Genomic DNA, 23,890 nt, shown 5'->3' with positions numbered 1-23,890 from the left:
AGATTGAACTAATCTCTCCTTAGAGTTGGAGGCCAGGTCAATTTGGGTAGGGTGGTGTGCTCCTGCTTCTATGAATTAACACAAGAGTTCATTCTTCATTGTTCTGAATGGAGCTTTGCTCATCAGCAGAAAAATTGATTTAAAGATGTGAAATGAAATCATTGATCATATCCATTTTTTTTGTTTTTAACCATTTGAGAGGCTGTTTCTCATGTTAAATGTGTTAAAAAGCAATGTATTTAAAAATAAATTCATACTATGTTCAAGATGACAAGATCCAAATTGGACTGATTAAACATTTGCCATCAAACACTTCAATTAATCTGATTTCCTTACTTTTTGTTTCCAAATTGTCAGTGATACCCTCAATAGCCCACTGACCGTATTTTTCTTTTTACAGCTTTAATGGTAATTTCCATGTGGGTTTTCATATAGGACGCTTTTATATTAATTAGCTTTGCTTTTAAATTTTTTTTGTTTCCTTAATTATAATATGTGCTTATTTAACCATGTTTGTTAAGGATACGCACTTAAAAATTCTTTCTTTAGTACTCTGTCCCACATTCTGCTCAGATAATTGATTCTTTCTGCGTGACATCATGTTGCTTTTCCTGCTCATATATCAGCTGTTATTTTTTTCTTTCTTCTCCCCCTCCCCCCCTTTTTTCCTTTTTCTTTCTCTTCTCTTTTGTTTTTCTTTTGTCTTCAGCCTGTTCTGCAAACTTGGAGTTCTTGTCAGGCATAGGATTTCACTGTTTGGTAAGGAGACCCTTGAAAAATACTAGCATGGCCATTGCTTGTTTTTTTTGTTTTTTTGTTTTTTTTTTTGCCATTTTTGCATTGTGTTAAATGCTGCTTTGTTGCATGCTGCATGGCTGAAATGCATGGTCTTCACAGACCAGTAATGATCTTTTAGGCTGATAGATCACAGAATTTATTAGATGCAATAAAATGCTTTTGTAGTTATCAGTTTGGGGTTGTTTTTGTTTTGTTTTGTTTAACTAATACCTGGAACTCATTATCTTACCAAAGAATTTCACCAAGTTGATTATAATTGCGTATTTTTTCTTTTATTTCAACTTTTATGGGCCTGCTATGGGAAAAATACAGCATCAGAACTGCACATTCATATTGGAAAGTCATTAAGAAAAGTTTGTAGTGGGCTGAAATGTTTAGTGATGTTCTGTGGAATTCTTACATATTCCCAGATGTGCTTGACTCCACATACGCATGTCTGCCATCTTTTCGGTATCATGTGAATCTAGTAGGGGCTTGGTGTTTGTCTTATGCCATGTGAAAATCACTTAATTGAAGTCAATTCAAAGTAAAATCAAGTGTATACATTATACAAGATATGTGGTACAGTCATTTACTCTGCAGTTTTTCTTATGTTGCAATGATAGGAGAGCTGAAAACACACATCCGTATGCATATAACTTCTATAATGGATGCACTTGCGAACTTCAGCATCCATAAGCATATCAAATTGGGTAGTTATCTAGCTGATTAGAATTTGATTAAGATAATATGTACTAACCCAATTCCTATGTATTTCACTCCATTTGAAGGGAAGGATCTCATTTGCTGCTGCAGTGCGGTGTTTCAAAAGCTTCAAAACCAGTAGACTGAGAAGGAGTGGAAGTTATTTTGGGATATTATTTTTAAATATATTTTGGAATGAGCTGAGTGGATTTGCCTGTTAAGTCAAAGATCATGGGAGGAATGGAGTTATTTCTGCAGTTGTGTGGCATTCTTACAGCCCTTTGTGAAGGGTGGAGTGTGTCACAAACCTGCATGTAAACTCTGGTATATACCCTAGGCTATTTCTTCACAAGAATGAACTAGTTCAGGCATTACTAAACTATTAAAACTTTGCAAATTGTTTGCATATTTTGTGAATCCATTTTTCTGATTATTTCTAAAATGAACAGTTCAAGCTCAAAATCTAAGACAGTGCAACTTTCTTCAGTACTAAAGAAAGGGTGATTTCCATTCCATTTCTCAGCCTGCTTTGTTCTTGTTGGGCTGCAGGGAGAATTCTGTCCTGGGTTCAGGTGGTAGGAGGAGACAGGTGAGATGGGATCAGATGAGAATTCACTACCGTGGCTGTATCTTCACAAAGCAAAACATTTGTTTTTTAACTCAAGTTTCCCAGCGTGCAGTAACTAACGGAATACAAAATCGTTATGCCTACACAAAGGTATATTGTAGTTTTTCCATGAGTTATGACAAAGTTGAAGTCACAAATCACCTTACCTTGACTGGGAATTTTGTTGTGGTAGTCAACGTGATCAAAAGAACCTGCAAAGACAAGGCCTGTGTAGAAGAGGGGAAGATGCTCATGAGGTCAGCCTTGCAGAGCACTGATAGGGTCTAGGAAGTTATTTATGCATTTTGGAAGCACTTTGGATAGTAACCTATGTGGATGGTATGGAGCTTGCTATTTTATAGGCATTCCATACAGATGCTCTATGTTTGTTGTGAATTTGAATGGGACTTCTCAAGATAGACCTACATGTGTGAAAATCACATAGGTATAGAAGTCTTGACAAAATAGGAAGTTAAGCATTAAAGTCTTCCAGAGGAAACTTAAACAGGTAATCGCATCTGATATCCAAGACTGTCACTCAGATTATGGAATTGTTAGTCAGCATGGAATTATTATTTCTTTATATTATGAAACTAGATTGGGACCCTATTAATTTGCTGTTGGAGAACAGTAGTTGTGCATCATTAAGACTGTGTTGATTTACTTGTTTTTTTACTTTACTTATTAGTGGACTGCATTTGAAATTTTTCTGTGAGTAATTTTGGTGAATTAAACATCTGAATTAATATTTTCTCAATTTAAAAAGCAAATTTCTGTGGCTCGTTTGATTTGCTTTTTCTATATTATTTAACTCTGATTAGACATTCTTGCTATATTAGTACATAAGTTTAACTTTTTTATCTCAGTATCAGTATTACATTCCCATGCAATCTGAAACAAAAATTAGCTGGATAAGTCATCAAATAAGAATGGCCTGCTTTTGCTCACTTGTTTTCAGGAACTTAGAGAATATAATCAGAGGAGTTACTAAAAGGAGACAGAAGGCTTCCTCTGCCTAGTTACACCCTGAATTTATCAGAGACCTTCCACTGAGGCATCCTCCAATCAGTATTCATGGCACTTTCACAATAGAGCAATTCTTCCCTCCTGATATGTTAATAATATTGCTTTCTAAAATATGTAAGACTTCACCTCAAATTATTTAATAAACTCAGCTGTGCAGTTCATGTGATCAGCTGCAACTGTAATACATGCTGAGCGGTGGTCCAGCTATCTACCTAATTTTCATACTAGCTCCTGGAATACTTTTAGTCTTAAAATCTCTTGAACTCTCTTATTTTAATGTTTGCATGTGTCCAGTCTCAACTGTTATTGTTAGCATTTGGTTATATTAAGAGTTCCTTTAAGGAGCAGCTTTTGTTTCAGTTTTTATCCTATTGTACTTTTCAGCTGCTCTCTTTTCATGACATACAAAACTTTTTTATGCTGAACGTTCATTTCTACCTTTAGATTGTTTTGTATCTAGCTTTCAGACTTCTGAAAACCAAGAACATTTTTAATTAATAAAAAGAACATTTTAAATTTAGGGTATGAATATAGCAAAATACATTAATAGAAATTACAGATATAATGTTCATTTTCTTCTGCCTTTTAAACAATTGTTTGTTAGAAGTGACATTCTGAGAAAGAATTAGACTTGAAAAGCTGTAAATAGAGCTGGTTTCTAATGGAGATACTATGTGATGGATCAATACAGAATGTTCAGCAGGAGAGAGAATTTTAGTACTTTGAGTTAAATGGGTGGTCAGAAGCTAGTTAGCTCTCTCACAGCCTTCTTAACCACTGTGAAATATTTGCAATAATAATAAAACTAATTTCAGTATAAACCCCCTAGTTTCAGGTTTCATTACTCAGTTTAAAAAATCTTGGTCATCTGAGATTGACTTCTGATCTCAGGTTTGAAACAAACTAAATTCTTGAAATGCTGACATTAAAAGGATTTGTTTGGAGTTTGTTACTGTGGTATTTTTAAGTAAAATATTCAAAAATACTTTTTTGTGTGTTTTTATGTTAAAAACACAGAGAAAACAACTAAATGCATGACTTCCAAGAAAAGAAAGACCCAGAATTTCCCCTGAACCAAAAACTGTATTTCATAGCAAATTGCATATTGTAATAGTCTGTAACAAATCCTGTCCTCAGTTATAAACGCCAAGAGACACTCCAGGAAAGAAGTTGCACGATAATTTTGAAAGTCTGTTTTTACTGTTGTGTTGGAAATGCCTGGCCAAAGCGTAGTACTTGGATCAATTTAAACTGAAGGGGCCTGAATTAATGATGTTCACTGAATTCTGCTCTGATATCCTGGTTGAAATTGTGAAAACTTTTTCCAGATGACTGAACTATGTGTATTACTAGACTTAAGAGAAATGATTTCCTGTATGTTTTTCAAAGTGGGTAAGCTGCTTGGCCTTTGCTTCTTGTTCAACATAGAAAGTGGAAGGTGTCTCATTAAAATGCATATATACTGCAGTCTTCCAAAATATACAGATTGCCTTACCATCAGAATTAGAAAATTCAGTTGTGCAAATCCACCTCCCAAAGTGATTCGCCTTTTAAAGTGTCTACACAATTATGAGGTCTACTTAAGAAAGAAAAGGGTTGGTTTTATGGTGCCAAACTGTAGTTACATCGACTCATGAGAGAGGTAGGAATGACTGCTAGAGTTAGTTCTAGTTCTCTCTAGGAGACCTAACTGACAGGCCGTCAGTACTCTGACTACTGTGTTGTCAAAGCAACTTCCAGTAAACTGAAGCTACATGATGCCAAATAAAATGTGTGTTATGGTAACTAAATGGAGTAGTGATTAAGTCTGCAGTTTGCACCACAAAGCTGAGTTCTAGCAACGTTTCAGGCGTAGATTCAAAGCCCTTTTTAATCTTGCTCGACTTACAGTAGTCATGTAGAAGGTAGTTTTTGGTGTGAGGCACTTAAATAGGCCCTTTTAAAAATTGCTTAACTGGATAGTGTTTTAACTTTCCTTTAGAACATATTTTTCATATCTCGTTAGAGTTTATGACAATTTTATTATCAGGAAAAAAAAACCCAAACTGCAGTATCTGCTACAGAGATACACCTAAAGCTTGTCTGGTTTTCAGAATGTCTAGATCAATTTTTCTCTCTTCCATCTGATCTTCACCATAGAGAGTACCTAATTCTTGATAAACATATGGTCTTGAAATATGTCTGCATAGTATAAAGAGATAGCCAAGGTAAATTTTCAGGGAAATGGAGTGAGCATCTCTGTAGTACACTGTCGCACGCAGCATACACCCACCTGCACTGTGAATGTTAGGGTACTACTTCATGACAGCCTAAGCCCCAGTCTAAGTCAGGGTTGCCTCAAGTACCTCCTTTTATCCCTGCTATCATTTGCATGGTAATGACATGCCCCTCCTCTTCATCAACTCTGGCATGCCTGTCGCCAGAGCATTAAAATAACTCAGGAGCTGACAAAAACCTTAACCTTTGCGGTTTTTTTGGTAAGATTTGTTTGGGCCACCTCAGCTTCCTCATCTGCTCGCTACAGCATTGCATGACTGCCAGCGCCAGTGCAAGAAGAGTGGGGCTGCAGGGCTGAGGGCGTCCGTGGAGGCTGTGGTTCAGATTGGTTTAATCTGCTGTGGATCCACACCACAAAAATAACTCTTGATTTTGATATCATAGAAAAACCTTCTCAATGCTGCAATAAACCCCCACTCCTTCCTTGCAATTTATCTTTTTAAATCTTTATTTCAAAGAAACAGTTACTGCTTTTAGCTGTACATTCCCTTATAATTTCAAGTGTAATAACCCACGCTGATAAAATACAATGCACCATATGCAGATGACAGGATTTTTAGGAATCTGTCTTAAACACTCGATTTGTTTTCATTTTTTTGTTTTGAATTGAGAAATTTTAAAGGTATAGAGAAGCGAGAAAAGGATATTTTCATTTTTGTAGAGATTTGTTTTTGTGTGTTTTTTTTTTAATCAAATAACCTGCAAATGAAATTTATGTAGCCTAAATCTATCCTGGATTTAAAAAGTGAACTTAGAGGTGGCTTATGTATGGCAGTGTTTTAGTATGTACATGTGCACACACCTTGTGTGTGTGTGTTCTCTTTTTGCATACCTGCATATTAAAAAAAATCATTAATGTTGGGAAGTACATGTTGCAGGAGGGACTGCTACTCATGTGGAGTGCACCTGATCCCACTATAAATAATTGCAGCCTTTTAGTAACACAAATGGGCTAACTTTTTTGATGCCATTTTATATAAATGTTTTCTTCCTGTCAGTGTTGCAATAGCAGCTTGAGAGAGTTAAACGGCTTTTATTTTGCTAAAGGGGGGAACATGTACGTTCAGATATACTTAAATAAAGTAAAATTTATAAAACTTAAGTGAAAACCAGTCAATACACTGCAGCTTTAATTAACCTCACATTTAAGTGCTTCCTTCTTGACTGCCTCAGCTATTTCATGAGAAATGCTTTACTGCCTCTAGTTACTGCATTTGTGTAAACAAGGCTAAGACAACAAACTGCATGTTTTTAACTTGACTGTTAAAATTATGCAGAAGTTGAATTGCTCCTCTACTATGTCATTTACTCTTTTGTTAAAACCAGAGATAGTTAGCAGAAAGTAGGGATGCTCTAAAGTATACTCAACTTAATTGGTGGGTGTTTTCCTTTCTATTTAGGAAATGATGCAGCATCAATCGTCAACTGTCTTCATATACTGGGCCAGACCTTGGATGCAAGGTAACGCTGAATATATTTTCTAAAGTATGAAGGAAATTTTTTAAAAGAGAACTTAGTCCATATGCAGTCCCATTTGGGCTACTTATGTAGTGCTACAGAATTTCCAAACTCAGGGAAGAAGTTACTATACTAAAACGAATTCCCCCTGGAAAGCGGTTACTAGTTTTGATTATCTAGGAGTTGACAGAACAATATTTTTAAGTTTCTCTTTCAGTTTCAGTTCAGATCAGTGGTGTCCAAAAACTGCTGGCTGTTCGTTCTTCTGGTTTTGATTACGTGACTGTCTTAAAAATAAAATAGTACTGAAAATATTTACTCTTTTGTTTATGCTGTTTCATCAAAATATTTAGGAGTTAAATACACATGGAGTGCAGTATATCTGTCTCTTATAGGATGTCTTCATTACAAAGTTAATTTAGGCTCTGATTTGAACACAGACAAAGAGCCTTTAAATTGAATTCAGTGGTACTTTTAAGTTAATTTAAATTAAGCTGCTCGAGCCATTGCAACCTTTAATGGATGAGACAGACGATCTTGAAATATTGAAGAGTAATAAGTTCCTTTTCATCAGTTGGGCACTCAAGTATTTGTATTGATAGTTGACTTTTAGATCTTTGAAACTGTGAAGCAAAACATGATAGTTTAAACTAGCTTCATGGTAATTTAAGATAACTTTTTTCACTTTGCATTTACTTTCAAACAATTAAATGAATGTGCTACATACAGGTGACCCACATCAGCTCTTTTTCTCAATACGTTCACAGTCGCTTAAATGGATGTGTTTTACTTTCCATTTGCTATGGGGTAGAGTCATGATCACAGTCAGTTAATATGGCTCACCTGTTGCACAGTAATCCATTAGGTTGCAGTGTCTTGATTTCTTGTCATAAAATGTCCATGCTCTGTGCGATCATACTGGGCAATACAAATACAGAGAGAGATCACCAACTTAGCTTTTGATAGAGCTGTAGAAATATCTCCAGATGAATATTAAAGGATTCATAGAGTTTGTGGCAGTTTGAAAATATTGCCATTAGAACTGTATATATTTACACTGTAAATTAAAAAAACCCAAACAACTCACATCTGTCAGTCAAGAATTTTTCACCTGGATTTATTTCATACTTGCACATACATAAATAGACTCTTTCCATTAAATACAGGATCTCTTCATTAGAGCTAATTAAAACAGACGTGGGAATAATTCTCCTGGATTATACCACTATATGGCTGATTGTAGTTATGTAATCAGTGCATTTATGTTTTTATTTTTTGGGGGGGGAGGGGTTGTTTTTAATCTATAGATTTGGTGGCTTTCACTCATTCCTCTCTGATGTTCTTGTCCTGGAGGCAGAAATATGACCATCATGGTTGGGAAGAGTTTTTGAGATACATCTTGAGATAGTTCTTCTCTCCCTAGAATGATGAATAGCAGGCTTATTCATTTTTCTTCTTCTTTTTTTGTTTGTTTGTTTTTTTTCCTCTGGAGGCAAATTAATTCCTGTCTTTAAAAGGATCTATATTTTGTCAATGGGAAACTAAATAAAATATCCCTGTGTTCTGCAGAGAACCTATAAGACAGTGTTTCAGTAGGTTGTGCTTCTGTGAGATTTTAGAATCTGGAAAGATTTTTCTTCAGATTTTTATTATCTATTTCATATAACTAAGACTAGGCTTTACTTCATACTTGTCTAATAGCATATTCTCTTTCTTTTTTCCTTAAATGCTATATACAGGACTGTGATGAAAACTGGTCTGGAGTCTGTTAAGATGGCATTGAGAGCATTTTTGGACAATGCTGCTGAGGATCTGGAGAAAACAATGGAAAATCTTAAGCAAGGCCAGTTTACACACACCAGAAACCAACCAAAAGGAGTGACACAAATCATTAATTATACCACAGTGGCTCTCCTACCAGTGCTATCTTCATTATTTGAGCATATTGGACAACACCAGTTTGGGGAAGATTTAATATGTATGTATTATTTTTTAGAAATACCATGCTGCTAAAATATCTGTAATGTCAAGCACAATGTAAGCACTACTAGGCTCTCATTTCTATTAAAGAAGGACAAATCCTATGTTACTTTGACAAAATTGTCATTGATTTAAACAAATGTTTGCTGTAATCAACTTAGAACAAAGTCTACAGGTTTTGTTGGACTTTGTATAAATATGAAAGAGGGTATGGTTGTGATTAGGCAGTCAGAAAGCTCGATTTTGTTTTTGACTCCACCATAGATTTACTGTGACTTTATGCGAGTTCCTGTATAAAAAATTACTTTGTATAACTTAATCTGTCTTTGCCACTGTTTTATAGATCTATAAAAGATTATACCACCAGAACAGTTTGGTGCAAAATTAATGTTTGCATAGAGTTTTGAAGAAAGCTCAAAAGACTACTATAAAACCGTCTTATAAATGCCTCTTTACACAGTTTAAGTTAACAGGGGATTTGAGTGGGTGCATCTTAGATCCTAAGGCAAAGCAGAAGGAGCTCCTGAAGAAAGCGAATGTGTGTGAGGCTCCATTTCTATAGCCGTTCTGATTATGGCAGATTCAGTGTCCTTTTTTTTCCAAAACCTGATGTCTACAAGACAAAATTTTGCAGTCCGCAATATAGAATTTTAAGTTTAGATGTTTTAGGAATGCCATAGGAATTCTTCTGGCCAGACTGCTCCAAAGGCAGATAGCTGTTCTGCTTCTGTGTGACTAACCTGGTTACGGAAATAACTGAAAGAAGGGCTTGGAAAAAGAGAATATCACATTATATTTTTTGCCCTTTGCCTAACATATTATTTAAAATAGTCTTAAGAGAACTGTTTTCTGAAATTTGGAGTTTTACTGATGAATTTGAATGTGTTGAAACTTAAACATCTACTTTTCTCATTGTATTATTTCTATAGAGTTCCAGATTCTGACAGTATCTGGAAAAAGTCATCAGTGGAGTGAACATATGCCACTTGTTCACTGTATGTCAGTTGTTCAGGCATGAACATATTCATGTCTTTTATAATTTTTGATCCCTGATATTCCATGTATTGGAACTTATTTAGTCTTTGATACTTGCTTACTTACAAGTTATTTTTATTCAACTATTCTACTTACATCTTACTGGTTTCAAAAATCCAATTAAGAATTTATGAACTGAGTAAGAATTATTAGTTTAAATTCTGCACAGTTATTTTGTCTGGAGCATAATTGGAAAAGCTAATTTTTCTTGCACACAACTTCTCTTCAGATCTTTTTAATAATGTTATTTTATTTGTACTACTCTGATGGCAAACATCTGGACTAGTGCTGATATCTAAGCGTATTACTACATTTACGGAGCTGTCTGTGGTGTGATCATGTACACAGATGGTTTTTGTGGGACTGTGTACCTGAGGTTACTATTATTACGTAAAAATACCGAATTCCAAGAGATCAGCAGAACTAAAACCACCTTTTGGAAAAGAGCCAGCTATATAGCTTTGATGCTCTGTCTTGTAGGCTTTTTCACTTAAAGTCTTAATTCTATTATAACCCCAACATCTTATATTGGAGGAAGAGACTAGAAAAAATATATAGTGCAAGTATGGAAAAAATAGGAGTGTTGTCCTACTTGATGGCACTTACACTGTTACTCTTTCCCTTTAGTTTGATTAAACCCCTTAGCTGCAGATCACATTGGAAAAGCATATGATTCTCACGTTAGTGTGATTGAAGGGGTGTCTGATAATCTCAAAACATCATGTGATGCAGTATGTGTGAGGACGTAAGGATTATTTAATTTTTTTTTAATCCTCTGTCAGTCTGAAGAGTAAATTACGTAGATGCTATTAACTGGTGTCTATGTCTAAATTTTTAAATAATATTAACTGTGATTAAAAGAATTAAAAATCTTTTTAACAGGAGTTTTTAATGTATTTTACACAGCAGTGTCACATTTGTAAATTAACTCATTCCCTAATAATTTTTTTAATCTCAGCACTTTCTTTGATTTGCCATGAAACTTTCATAAGTGCTGCAGACAATCTAGAAAAGATTCATTAACACATATTCTGTAGGTATTAAATTAATAAATTTTCAGATTATACAATTATACATTATCCTGACAGGGTTGGTATGCCATTATTTGCAGAAAGTTAGCATACTAGTGATGCATGAAATATGATTACTATCTTAGCTGGTAATTTTGTATTGAATTAAGTGGAAGTTTTAAGCAAAAACTGTGGCACTGAATGGCCAGAGGGCTATTTATATATGTATTTAGAGAGTGGCTTCAGTGAATGATCTTTGATATCTTAATATCGTTAATGCAGTTATTGACAAAAGAAATGCAATGAAATTATCCCTGTGTGTTAATACTACAGAAATGTAGTGAAAAGAATCTTTTCATACCTATCATTTTCTTCTTTTTAGTGGAAGATGTTCAGGTCTCTTGTTACAGAATATTGGCCAGTTTATATGCTCTGGGAACCAGCAAGAGTATCTATGTAGAGCGGTAAGAAGAAAAAATATTTCTCTGTTTTCATCGTTTTTGTTTATATTTAGCTTAATGAATATGCAGTCCAGAAATGAGTATAGGAAGAGATTTTTGGTGATATCTTAACAGAAAAAAACACTCAAATGTTAAGCAGAATGCAGCAGCATTTACTATAACATGCCTAAAAAGTTACATTTTACATCTGTCAAAATATACTTCTTAGTTAAAACAGAAATTACAGATAAAAGGATCTGACTTTTACACTAAATATCACTTGATTTGAGGTCCGACTGGGAAATTGTAAAAATACATCATTCAGCTCAGCTATTGTTATAATTATTCTTTTTATATTGGTTAACTGTGTTGTATATTTCTTTCTCATTATCCTTAATTTACTTTATTTGTCACTGATGTAACATGTTTTCTAGTTCAGTCACCTAAGGAAATGAGACTTTATATTTGCTTTTTGTTTGTGCGTCTCTGTATCTGCTAACTTCTCTCCAAGTTGCTTTTGGTCTATTTAAACCTTATTTGGCCAAAGAATAGAGGACTCGAGGTTATTCAGTTCTTAAAAGTTTCAATGAAATTCGTTCCCATATAGTGACTAGGGCTGTTCCGAGGGAAGGCTGAGCAGAATTCAGACATTTCACATTTTGGTAGCGGTCAACTAACAAGTTAGAACATATATACGCTGGCTAGCAAATCAACTGTGTGTAACTCCAGACCAGCCATAGGAAATACTGTCTCTTGCTTGGTGTTGGTATCATAGAAGACAATGTGAAGAAAGGTGTGGGTTAATGGCTATAAGTAATAAAATACACATCTGTGGTAAACCAGGTCTCATTATTTCTACAGGGTATGAGGAATTCATTGATTTTGGTATTTAGCAAATAAATGCAGTGGGTTTTGTAGCTCAGATGAAAGATCTCCATAAGCCTAGAATAACCATGGTCCTCAGAGCATCTATCTGTAACAGTGTGCTCATAGTAGCATATGCAGCCGTACCATCTTTGGACCTTGCCCATTTTAGTCATGGCCACAAATAGCTGTTTTCTAGTGAAGAAGAGAAGTATATGCAGGTTAATGTAAATTTTTCACTACATGGAGTTTATTTGGTTTTCATAATTACATATATTTTTCATATTTGCAAATATCTCTATGTAAGTAATAATTTTCATGTATAGCTGTCTATAAGCATTATCACAAGCCAGAAGCCTGCAGCATGTTATTGGTAGGTATATGTGAAAGGTGTATGTTCTGCTTCTGTAGACCTAATGAAAAGAAACAGTAAGGGAAGAAGCAGCAAGCAGGAAAAATAGTAAGGGGCATAGATTTAATAAAGTCAAGTTTAATGAGTTGCATCTAGAAAGGATCTAAGTTTCTAAAATGAGATAAACTGTAGGGCTAAGGTGAATCTTCTGATCTGTCAGTGTGGAGCCCTTTCTTATCTGGAAGCTCACTGAACTAACTCATGGAGTTCTGTGGCTCAGCTTGAGCAGCTAAGCATTTATTATGTATTTAAAATCTGCTCTGATCAACTGGATTGAAAATTGGACAGAACAGTTTTAAATGCCCCTAAAGGACCCACGTGAAGTGATGGGGTATCACTTGCTTCTTCACAGAGACAGCTGTCTATGATTTTGGCACAATTTTGATCATCAAATAAGTGTTGTCATATATTTGAAGAGATGAGAGTAAAGTTTTTGTGCAAGACTTTTAGCGTTATTGATCGGTAGTAGTAGCAATTTTCCACTTTGTGAAGAATTTGACTTTCATGCTAGCCCAAGGTATGCTTATTACCATATCTCAGAAAAAATAAAGTAGAAAACTTAGGTATAATTGTATTTGGCCTCTTGATACATCAGTCTATCCAGTAGCTTCTTCTTAATAGTAGAGATTAGAAATTCAGTAAAACTGAGAGGAAAGTAACAGAACAAAAGGCATTATTATGATGACTTTGTGTTTTCCCTGTATGTTCCTCATTTGCTCTCAGCAAAGTAAGCCATCTTTGACATTTTATGTATTAACATTTCATTCATATATTAGCAGATGGCTGCTGTACTTCAGCAGATTACACTTTTTTTTTCTTCTTTGTGTATTGATCATCCTAATAATGTAGTGGTTTATCTCTTTGAGACAAGCACATCTCTTATAAGACCGGTACAGAACTACCCCAGAGTGTATTCAGATCAAAGATGTCTATATTTACCTATGTTTGTTAATTCACAGGCAACGATCAGCACTAGGAGAATGCTTGGCTGCTTTTTCGGGTGCATTTCCAGTGGCTTTTTTGGAAACTCACTTGAACAAACATAATACCTACTCAATTTACAATACCAAGAATGCAAGAGACAGAGCAGGTATTTCCAGAACCTCACATGATGGCTTTGCAAACACAGATTTCACTATAAATGTTGTTTACCTTAATAAATGCATTTTTTGCATACGTTTTATAATGCAAAAATTTTCTTGTACTCTCCTGATTGTATTTCTTTCCTAAATGAGTGGGCTAAGTGTTATAAAACTGAATATTTTACATTTTTAAAGATACCAGTATTTTCATTTTGAGATACTGTTCTTACCACTTTGGAATCAATTTATTGAAGGGATTTCATGCATTGGTAATAATTCAGATATTGTATATTTGATGATAAAAGGTTGTGTTCTAATCAGTAACTTTAGTTCCTCGTATGCAAATATTAGGTCCCACATACTTGTAATAGAGGCAAAGGTATTTTGCTTCAATTAAGGACATAGTATGCCTTTAGAATGTAAGTACACTGTAGAGTAGTAGGTAAATTGTTTTTTTTCTGTTTGAAATACAAGACACAAAACAGATACTTTCCAATAAAGTTGCATATGTTTATTTAGCACATACCTTTGTGTTCCATTCTGCAACTCTTGAGATGTTTCTTATCCAAAAACATAGCTGGGAAATAAGGACATATATACTACTTGTTCCTGTGGTAAAAAGGAATATAAGTTATAATAGAAGTGTGTGAAGTGTGCATATATGCAAAGTGTGAACCGTATCACAGATATGTATAGACGACAGGGAATTTGATGCGAGCTCATAATGGCATCATATTTATAGCTTCATCTTAATTTTTAAAAAAGGGAGCATACTAGATTTGTTCCTCAAAGAGCTCTAGTATCTTATTTTGGAGATATCAACACCCATGCTTAGGTATGTTATGTATTCTAGCTATTTTAATGCATCTAGAAAGACAATCAACTATATTTTGATTGATTTTAACAGAAATTAATTTGTTTTCCAAAATTATATGAAGCTTTAATGAAATTCTGAGATGGCTGTGCAAAGTGTATTTAGGTCTCACTAAGAGGAGAAACTTCTGGGAAAAAGCTTATGTTTATCTTGGTGCCATAGTTGTATTCACAGTTACAAGCTAAAATTTCAATGTTTAGATATCTGTATACCTCATTGCACATGTACATCAGGATCTTAGACATTCAGTAGCTAATGGTTGTGCTTAAATGTATTTGTAGCTGAAAGAAATTGCCTCCAAAAATAAAGGCAATTGCAGTACCTTTTCAGAGGAAATAACTGATAATTAAATAACTTGAAAAGCAAATGCTTACAGTCAGAAACTCATCCACAGAATTCAGTTTCTCAGAATTTGCTCTATTCATTAGGTCAGGAAATGACTTTTTTATTCTGTTAGCATATTGGGTCTCACCTGATGTGTTGTAGAGAGGTATTTCATTATTTCAATTTGTTTCCTCAACTGGAAAGCTCATGTTAGAAGTAATTCTGGAATTTAAGCTTAATTTTAAATATAGAATGAATTCAGATGCTGCATTCTGCTGTAATAATTTCATTGTTGGAAAATTACTTTTATTGCAGGGAGTTATATTTCCATGGAAGCTTACATATAATTTTACTACTCAATTCTATAAAAGCACTCTGTCTCTTTTCTTGAGCCAGAAGGGCATAAGCATAAATAGAAAATTAGAATGGTATGGAAAAGGAATTGGAGATAATTATTTTCCCTGTAATATATAGTTTATTTCTTCTTCTTTTTCTTTTTTTTTTTAATAGTTCTCAATTTGCCTACTAGTGTAGAAGAGGTCTGCCCAAATATTCCTTCCTTGGTGAAACTAATGGAAGAAATTGTAGAACTGGCAGAGTCTGGTATTCGTTACACACAAATGCCACATATAATGGAAGTGATACTGCCTATGCTATGTAGTTACATGTCACACTGGTGGGAACATGGGCCAGAAAACAACCCTGACAAGGCTGAAATGTGTTGTACAGCCTTGACATCAGAGCACATGAACACTCTGTTGGGTAACATATTGAAAATCATCTATAACAACCTTGGTATTGATGAAGGAGCATGGATGAAGAGATTAGCAGGTAAGATTAAAAAAAAAAATCTAAAACAATTACTATTGATGTACAGAGACTTGCTCCACATTCACTCTGTTAATGCTGGAGCAGAACAGCACTCATTTTTCTAACGTTATTAAACAGTACAAATCTTCATGAACCAGAAATACTAAATATAAAGGAAGAGCAGTATATTTTAATTTCTTAATAAGTATTTTAAGAAGTCCATTAGACCATTTCTTTTGCCCAGGAACATACAGATACACACTTTGTATTATACTGAATTAAAGGATCATAATTATTCTGCCTATTTTCTTTGTATAGCAGGTTCCCATTTGCAAGCATTAGGCAGTTCCTTGCTATTCTGTTTGAAAGCTTCATCCTTAAAATGTTGTTTTGAAGCTGTATATCTAGCATTCCTATTATGATAAAATATGGAAATGCATTCATCATCAGTTTTAGTAATCATTATATTAACTTCATTGGGATGACACCTTAAAATTTGTGTTGAATTAGTTTATTTCTAAATGTTACAATATGTAAGGAAAAGACACTTCAGTCTTGAGATTTCAGCTTTTCAGTTAGGCTTTCATATGACTTTTCAATACTTACTGTAGTGGTCATTTCATTCAGGGTGGTGGCCTGGATGTGGTCTTAGTCTTTTGAGGGCTAGTGGTATAATATAGTCTAAAAATAAATGATAGCTGCCTAAAATCCTTATTATGTAATAGATGTATTAAAAATGTTTTTACTAGAATAGACCCACATGAAGTGCTAATTTGCTTATTAATTTTTATGAGTACATTTGCTAAAAGCTTGTGGTAACAAGTCTCAAATGACTGGTTGATGCATGGTTGAATCAGTCTCATTTCTGTCTACAGAAGCCCTCCAGTGTCCTAATATGCATAAGAAATACAAGCAGGCTTTTTCAGTGAGTTTGCAAATAACTAGAGGACACTTTCTTGCCCTACTTCAGTCAAGTTAGAAAGCATGGTTCAAAAGAAGAGCCAGTGGCTGAGAACTTGTGTGTACACCATATCGCTATATATATTCACCTATATATACCATTAAACATTTATTATGTTATTCAGTAAAATTATGCAGGCAAATACATTGCCAAAATGCCAGTAAAGATGCATTTCAAGCTTTATGATCTTTAAAGCTGAGTCTATGAATTTGTAATTTCTGCCCTCATAGTGAGAAAACAAATTGACTACATGAAATCCTGACCACATTTAATTCGTGACAAAACTTCTGCTGATTTCAATGGGGACAGGATTTTACCCTGTAGCCTAGAAATAAAACACAAGAAGGAGGGGGAAAGGTAAAAATTTTTATTTATATTTTGTGGCCAGGTGTATATTATAATATTGATTGCCTTAAATAGTGTTTTCCCAGCCCATCATAAGCAAAGCGAAGCCCCAGCTCTTAAAGACACACTTCCTGCCACTGATGGATAAGCTAAAGAAAAAAGCAGCAGTGGTTGTATCGGATGAAGAACATCTGAGAGCAGAAGGCAGAGGTGACATGTCTGAGGCTGAACTGCTCATCCTAGATGAGTTCACCACTTTGGCACGGGACCTCTATGCCTTCTACCCTTTGTTGATTAGATTTGTGGACTATAACAGGTATGTGGAGAGGAATAGGTCAATGAATCTCTTAAAAACTTCCTATTTATTAATACCATCTTCTATCCCTTGATATGCTTAGCACTGAATTAAAAGCCTGCCAATTTTAAAGCTGATAAAGCTGTTTCTTTGCTACACTTCTAGGAGGAGTTGAGGGCTTTTTCAGAAGGAAGAAAAAGCCCAGTGCAAATCTGTTGCATTCAGCTAGTGTTAATGTAAAAGGATTTTAAGGGTTTTGAAACAGGACATCAAAAAGCCACTGCTAACAGAAAGGATTAAAACACATGCATGCTTCGTTTTGTTTGTTTTCATCTTTATAAAATGTTGAAAACTGTTTTCAAAGCATAAAGCCAGTGAGGATCATCAGCATTTCCGCCCTTTTACCAAATTTTAGGGCAAAATGGCTAAAAGAGCCCAACCCTGAAGCTGAGGAATTGTTCCGCATGGTGGCTGAGGTCTTCATTTACTGGTCAAAATCTCATGTAAGTAATTCCTTGGTAAACAATTGTTTCAAGGGAGCTTTCTTAGTAGCTGAGTCAATTATTTAGTGGTTATGTTTGGGAAATTAAATTTAATGGCAGAGATGAAACTGCAGTTGGGAAGATATTATGACTTTTGATATTCTGACACTTTTGAAATACCTGGGTAGCTGAGGGAGTTGATGGGTGTTCTGTAGATTAATAAAACTGATTGTTATTTTTTTCATATAACTTCTGTTTTGTTTTTTATTTGTTATTAAACTTATTGAGGTCTGTGTTCCAACCATTTTTTCAATCAGTTATCATCACCTCCAAAGCCTTTTTATATCCTGGATATGTGGCTACTAAATTAGTGTGGTAGTAACTCACCACTGAAGAATCCATTTTCCTAAACTGTACAGTCTGCCTGCTTGAGCCTTTAGGCAAAATTATAATACAAATTATTATGAAAAGGTCCTCAATAGGACTAGTGGAACCAGGGTTTTCTGAAGGAAATGTGCAGCTTTACCTATGGTGACTTAATTTGTGGTACAGTGTAGATTATACCTTTCATTAAAGAAATAAAATATTTAAATTATTGAGCCTAGTTCTGTGTGTGAACATGTTTCAGTGAAGTCAGTTCTAAGCAAACAAATAACAAATGTATCCCAAAAAGTAATTCTCCAAATAAATTATTTTTCCTAGATGATACTGTTTCTTATTTGATAAATTTTACCAATTAAGGATTTCTTCTTCATTTCACTCTGACAAAATTTACTCTTGGTTGAGAAACCTGATTCCCCTGGCTCATATGCAAGAACCAAGTGGGTCTGCAGTAAGATCTAATCAGATACCATCACTGATGAAAATAAATTATGAATCAGTTCACGCAAATACTGGAGCAAAAGGAAAGAACAAAAAACCCAAATTAAGAGAAGTGAAACACTTTCAGGCAGTGGATCTCTTAATGAACTATTATTTATACTGAATTTCTTTTCTGACTGTAACTTCAATTCTCTCATGTTTGGGCAAAACAATGCCTTATTATTTGTGTACTTGTGCCTGAATTTCTCTCTGAGATCTATTATGTACATCAGTGTGCACACAAAACTCCCTGTACTGCAGAAAGATAATGGGTCTTCAAAATACTTCTATATAGTGGATTTTATTATGGAAAAATCTGGAATGGATGGTTTTCTGATAGGGGGAAACCCAGACAATGTTTTTATGTCAAATTATAAGAGTAGTGAATTTTTTATCATTTCTGTTCTGTAACAAAGGAAACAGTTCTTTACTGGATATGTTGTGTATTTGAAAGTAAAAATGAATGAATTTTTACTTTGTTGGAACAATCTGTCATAGTTTTCATGTAAAAATTTGTTTCATAGAGTTTAGAAAGTTTACTTGCCTACAGTTAAGCCGTGGAGTATGGCAAAAGTAATTATGTGTTCATTGCCATAACTAATTGATTTTATGCCTTGGTTGTTTGCTTTAAAATATATCTGCTTTACTGTATCGTTGTTTTACACAAACGAAACAACATTTTAAAACAGTAAAAGTGACTATAATCTAACTGCAATCTTCTGTTGTGAAATAAATCATCTAAGGTATTATAGAAAACTTACCAAACTATTTTAAAGCAACAAATGAAGCCTGTGTTTTTTTCCTGTGAATATTTTGCCATATTTTAATCCAGGGATAGTTAGTACATTATATATTTATATTTCTATACTTAATTGCTTATGTTCACTTAAAGGTAACAGAAGAGCTATACTATTTTCTCCAGCAATCATTTCTGAAAAGTGTCTCAGCACTTTGCCTGAAGTTTTTCTCATCCATTCAGACAGAAGGTTCTTCCTTTTGTCTGCTCACCTTAATGCATTAGCAAGATTCACCTTACCTATTAATAATAATAATAATACAATAATAATAATACAAGTTTTCATTTAGCTAAGAAAATATGTGTTGGTCTAATAGACAAAAAAAACACACGAAAACCTGAGCTATGTCATGTAAATAAAGTAGAAATTCAAAACCATTATTGGTCATCCATACAATTTTTCTGTTATTTTCTGGATTTTACAAATTTTCAGTTAATCTATATTTTTGTTTAAATTTGTTTAGGTAGATTTCTTATGTATGATAAGTGCTTTTAACTGAGTTCTCCTATATAATATTTCAGAATTTTAAAAGGGAAGAACAGAACTTTGTGGTACAAAATGAAATCAACAACATGTCTTTCCTTATCACTGACACCAAATCAAAGATGTCCAAGGTAGTGTAAAGATTTTCTACTCTTATCCCATTAACTCTGTAAGGTTTCCTTTTTAATTTTTGTTAGGGTATAAGGAGTTCGCTCAGTCTTTGTAAATCTTAATTTTCAGTATTCTTGTATGGTTTTGCCAATTAAAATGGTCCTTATAATGTGCAAAATATATAGGCTATACTGATGGTTTTGTGGGGTGTTTAGAATGAGGAGTACTTTCAGGCGTTATGGATGTTGTGTGATATGTGATACTGAAGAACATTATTGTATTCTTCACTGGTGTTAGATTGAGGTTTTGATAGCTTTTTTGCACTTCAAGTTATCAGGGATTTCATAGGAATTTTGGTGGGCAAATAATGCAGAAACCAGTCTGTGGTACATGATCCCATGCAGTTGTGGCTTGCTACAATGGACATAGCTGCAAAGTATTCTTTAATAATGTTATTAGTAAATACTGTGGGGGATTTTTCCTGCTTTTGCATTATGAGAAGTTTAGGACTCCCTGCAACATAAAAGTAAAAGAGAATAGCTGTGGAAGCTGGGCATAAATTGAGGTAGCTAGTCTTCCTGGGTGAATCTGAGAGACACAAAAAGCTTTTGCAAAATTTTGCAAGCTGTTCTTGAGTCCTCTGTTGAAGAGAACTCAGCCAAACCCTCTGATTGGACTCAAAGGATTGAAATCTTTGTATTTGAGAATGTAAGCCAGCCAATAACTGGTGGAAATTGAGAAGATTGTTTGCTATAAACAGGAGGATTTTTTTTCAGGAATCAGCTACAGGTTGTAGAGTGAACTGGGTGAAACATCACCCAGCTTTTCACATCAGCTTTTTATAATGTTGTGAAAGGGGCATTAGTATTTTGTCCGGATAGCAAATAGCTACATTGTAACTGACATTCAGTATATAAAAAATATTTTAAGCTCTTTCTCTCTTCCCCTCCAAAAATAAAAATACTAATAAAAAGAAATCACAGAATTTTAACCGATTAAATTTATTCTACTGATGGAGATGAAGAAAGAGGGAGAAAAAGGTGTATTGGTAGTTCATATCACATAGCTCTGGAAAATGCTGGGATATTGCAATGATGAAAGTAGTATAAGAACCTGGCTGAAGAGTGGTTTGCACATTTTGCTTCTAATTTCACTCCCTTTTCCATTCCTCTCTCTGTAGCTTGTTTCATAGTTTTATTCTCTAGTATCTTGAATTTTTGTAAGGGTAGCTTACATGGGGTATCCCATTTCTTCCAGTGTTTAGGTTAATGTCCAACTACTCAGATACAAGATGACAGTATATTATTTTCTTGTCTGTAAGCCTCTGAAAGAGATTCTTTCCTCTTTTGTCTCCCTTACATCAAATAATAATACTGAACATCCAGTCTTCACTAGATAAATTCCTTATGTATACATCTCTCTATTACAGCACTTGCACTTACATGCTCTATTAAATCTTACCTAATTTGACACACATTGCCTGCATTTTCAAATGCAGTTCCCTTATTTTTCTTTTTCCCTCCAGATTTCCTGCATCCTGCTTTGGTGTCTCTCAGATCTTAATGTCTATAAGGGCTTTTAAGTTACAAAGATAAAATAATTAGACTCTTGCTCTATTTTATCATATTTAACTAAACAAGAAAAAAATATATATTGAAAATGTTACCTGGAGTACACAAGTTTACCCAGAAATCATGTGTCAAATTCAGATTGCAGTAATGCCTATGCCAGTCTACTGCCTACCTGAGGGACAGATGTTTAAATTCTGAGCAAAGTTTTCTGAGAAATAGCATACCTAGATCACTACAAAAGTTTCCATACTTTTTAATGTTTCTGATGATCTCAGACCAAATGAGACAGGATACATAGCTTTTCTTCTGGGTTCTAAACATGATTCAGACAATGACTAACTTGTTGAAACAGCATGCTTTATTCTTAATATCCTTTCTAGTTGCTTAAGTACATTTTACTTCAAAGAGTGCTTTGAAGAAACAGCAAATAACCCTAATAAACATTTAATTCATCAAGTTACATTTTCATGCATATAAATAGTCAAGCATTTCATATAAACAGCTTGTTTTTCATTTACCTCTTGACATTGAATTTGTCTTCAGACAAGAGAAAACCACTGAACATGTTCCTTTGAAATGCATGTGCCCAACTTTGACATGCACACCATTCTTTAAAATTGTGGGCAGCTAAACAGTCTGTTTTCTGCTACCTACTGTTTATCCATGTCCTCATTCATCAAACAAAAAAAGAGTTACAACTCCTTTTTTTTTTTTCTTTATTGGAATTAAAATTCAGAACTTGTATAACATTGTGTTTATTCAAATTATGAAATGGATGTTACCTAATTACTTTAAAGAATGTCTCTGGTGAGCAAAAAGAGAAGAAAGTCCAAATTCTTATGTCTTTCATAACATTGTAAATTTAGAGAAAGTGTGGAAAAATAAAGTAATGGCACAAGTGGGATAGAGAAATTTGTTGCCTGATTCTCAGTACTTTGTTTATTCTATTGAATTGAATTTCATAAAACAACAACTTTTAATATTTTCATTTGAAAAATTCTTCTGCACCTATTTTTGTTCTACTCCATGTGAGGCTTTTATTACTATTACCACTTTTTGATCCAGAATTCAGTGATGATTTACACAGTTGTGATTCCCCTAAAGAAAAAGTGCTCCATCCAGAATGCTTCGTGTTGTTCAGTGAACTGTTCACAAAGAAAAGGAACCTAAATTACAGGGAGAGTGTGCAGTTAATGTATAGAAGCAAATAATAGAAGTCTAAGATTAGCAGTAGGGAAATGAAAGAAATGGGAGATCTGGAGATTAGAGAAATATCCTATTTGCAGAGGGGAAGGACACAGCAGGACTCCAGAGAAGCATATTTTTTGAGAAATGGTATATAGTGACAGGACAAAAAAAAGACTGGGTTGAAAAGCAAAAGGTAGTTGTTTGAGAAACAGAGTGATCTTACAAGATAGCATTGGCAGTGGTGTAACGGGTGGTGTAACGGGAGCTCCTTTGGATAGGGATGCAGCTGTATAGGTAGTAAGGAAATTGTCAAAGCAGAGACCAGTAAAAATTTGTTAGTACAACTCTTTTTAATAATTGTATTTTTTTTCTTTCTTTTCTTTATGTTGCAGGCAGCAGTTTCTGACCAGGAGAGGAAGAAGATGAAGCGAAAAGGTGACCGGTACTCTATGCAGACCTCGCTCATCGTGGCAGCACTGAAGAGATTGCTTCCCATTGGCCTAAATATTTGTGCCCCTGGAGACCAAGAGCTAATTGCGCTAGCCAAAAATCGATTCAGCATGGTAGGTGCTCTTTTTGCATTTCTAAAAGGTAGAAATATTCTTCTACCTAAAGTCTTTGAAATTTTCTTTCCTGCCCTCATTTTTACAGCGCAACATGAATACTGTTAAATCTACTGATTTCCTACATGATTGTTTTGATCAGGAAATGCTGAATTATATTTCATGATCAAAAGGGCTAGATATAAAACATTCCAGAGTTCCAAAAGAAATACTGGACTTCCCTCTTCTCCCTTTCAACCTTCCAGGTGCAATGTCTGCCTTTGTTATTTTCCCAGTCCTTCCGCCTAGGCAGTGAAAAATTAAGGTCAGAATTAGAAGTGGAACATTCACATTAATTGTATTTGCTTTGTAACCTTTCTCATTTTAATGTTGCTCTGTGGAAATACAGAGTTAGAATTCTTATTCATAATCAAGAGTATAATTCTGTCATATAAAGGCACAATGGGTGACTATGGTAGATTGTAATCTACGTATCATTCTCATTTTCTGTGAGTGAAATATTTCTGTTTGGACATACTTATTTTTCTAAATGATCAGTAAATGCGTAGAGAT

The 23,890-nt window shown here is 34.4% G+C and overlaps 1 protein-coding gene across 1 annotated transcript in view; it reads left to right on the top strand.

Annotated features, from left to right (window-relative positions):
* Positions 1-23,890, top strand: part of RYR2 (ryanodine receptor 2) — a 352,195-nt gene that overhangs the window by 242,708 nt on the left and 85,597 nt on the right. The window contains exons 63-72 of the mRNA XM_067294572.1: positions 710-759; positions 6,793-6,853; positions 8,590-8,828; positions 11,258-11,339; positions 13,551-13,681; positions 15,382-15,702; positions 17,063-17,303; positions 17,698-17,785; positions 19,944-20,036; positions 23,168-23,338. Of these exons, the coding sequence (XP_067150673.1) occupies positions 710-759; positions 6,793-6,853; positions 8,590-8,828; positions 11,258-11,339; positions 13,551-13,681; positions 15,382-15,702; positions 17,063-17,303; positions 17,698-17,785; positions 19,944-20,036; positions 23,168-23,338 (1,477 nt within the window). The remainder of the gene's footprint in view (positions 1-709; positions 760-6,792; positions 6,854-8,589; positions 8,829-11,257; positions 11,340-13,550; positions 13,682-15,381; positions 15,703-17,062; positions 17,304-17,697; positions 17,786-19,943; positions 20,037-23,167; positions 23,339-23,890) is intronic.

This window comes from Apteryx mantelli, chromosome 3 (assembly GCF_036417845.1).
Source record: "Apteryx mantelli isolate bAptMan1 chromosome 3, bAptMan1.hap1, whole genome shotgun sequence".
NCBI lineage: Eukaryota > Metazoa > Chordata > Aves > Apterygiformes > Apterygidae > Apteryx > Apteryx mantelli.
Note: the sequence above shows the minus strand (reverse complement) of the source record. Positions and strands in the feature narration are given on the sequence as shown.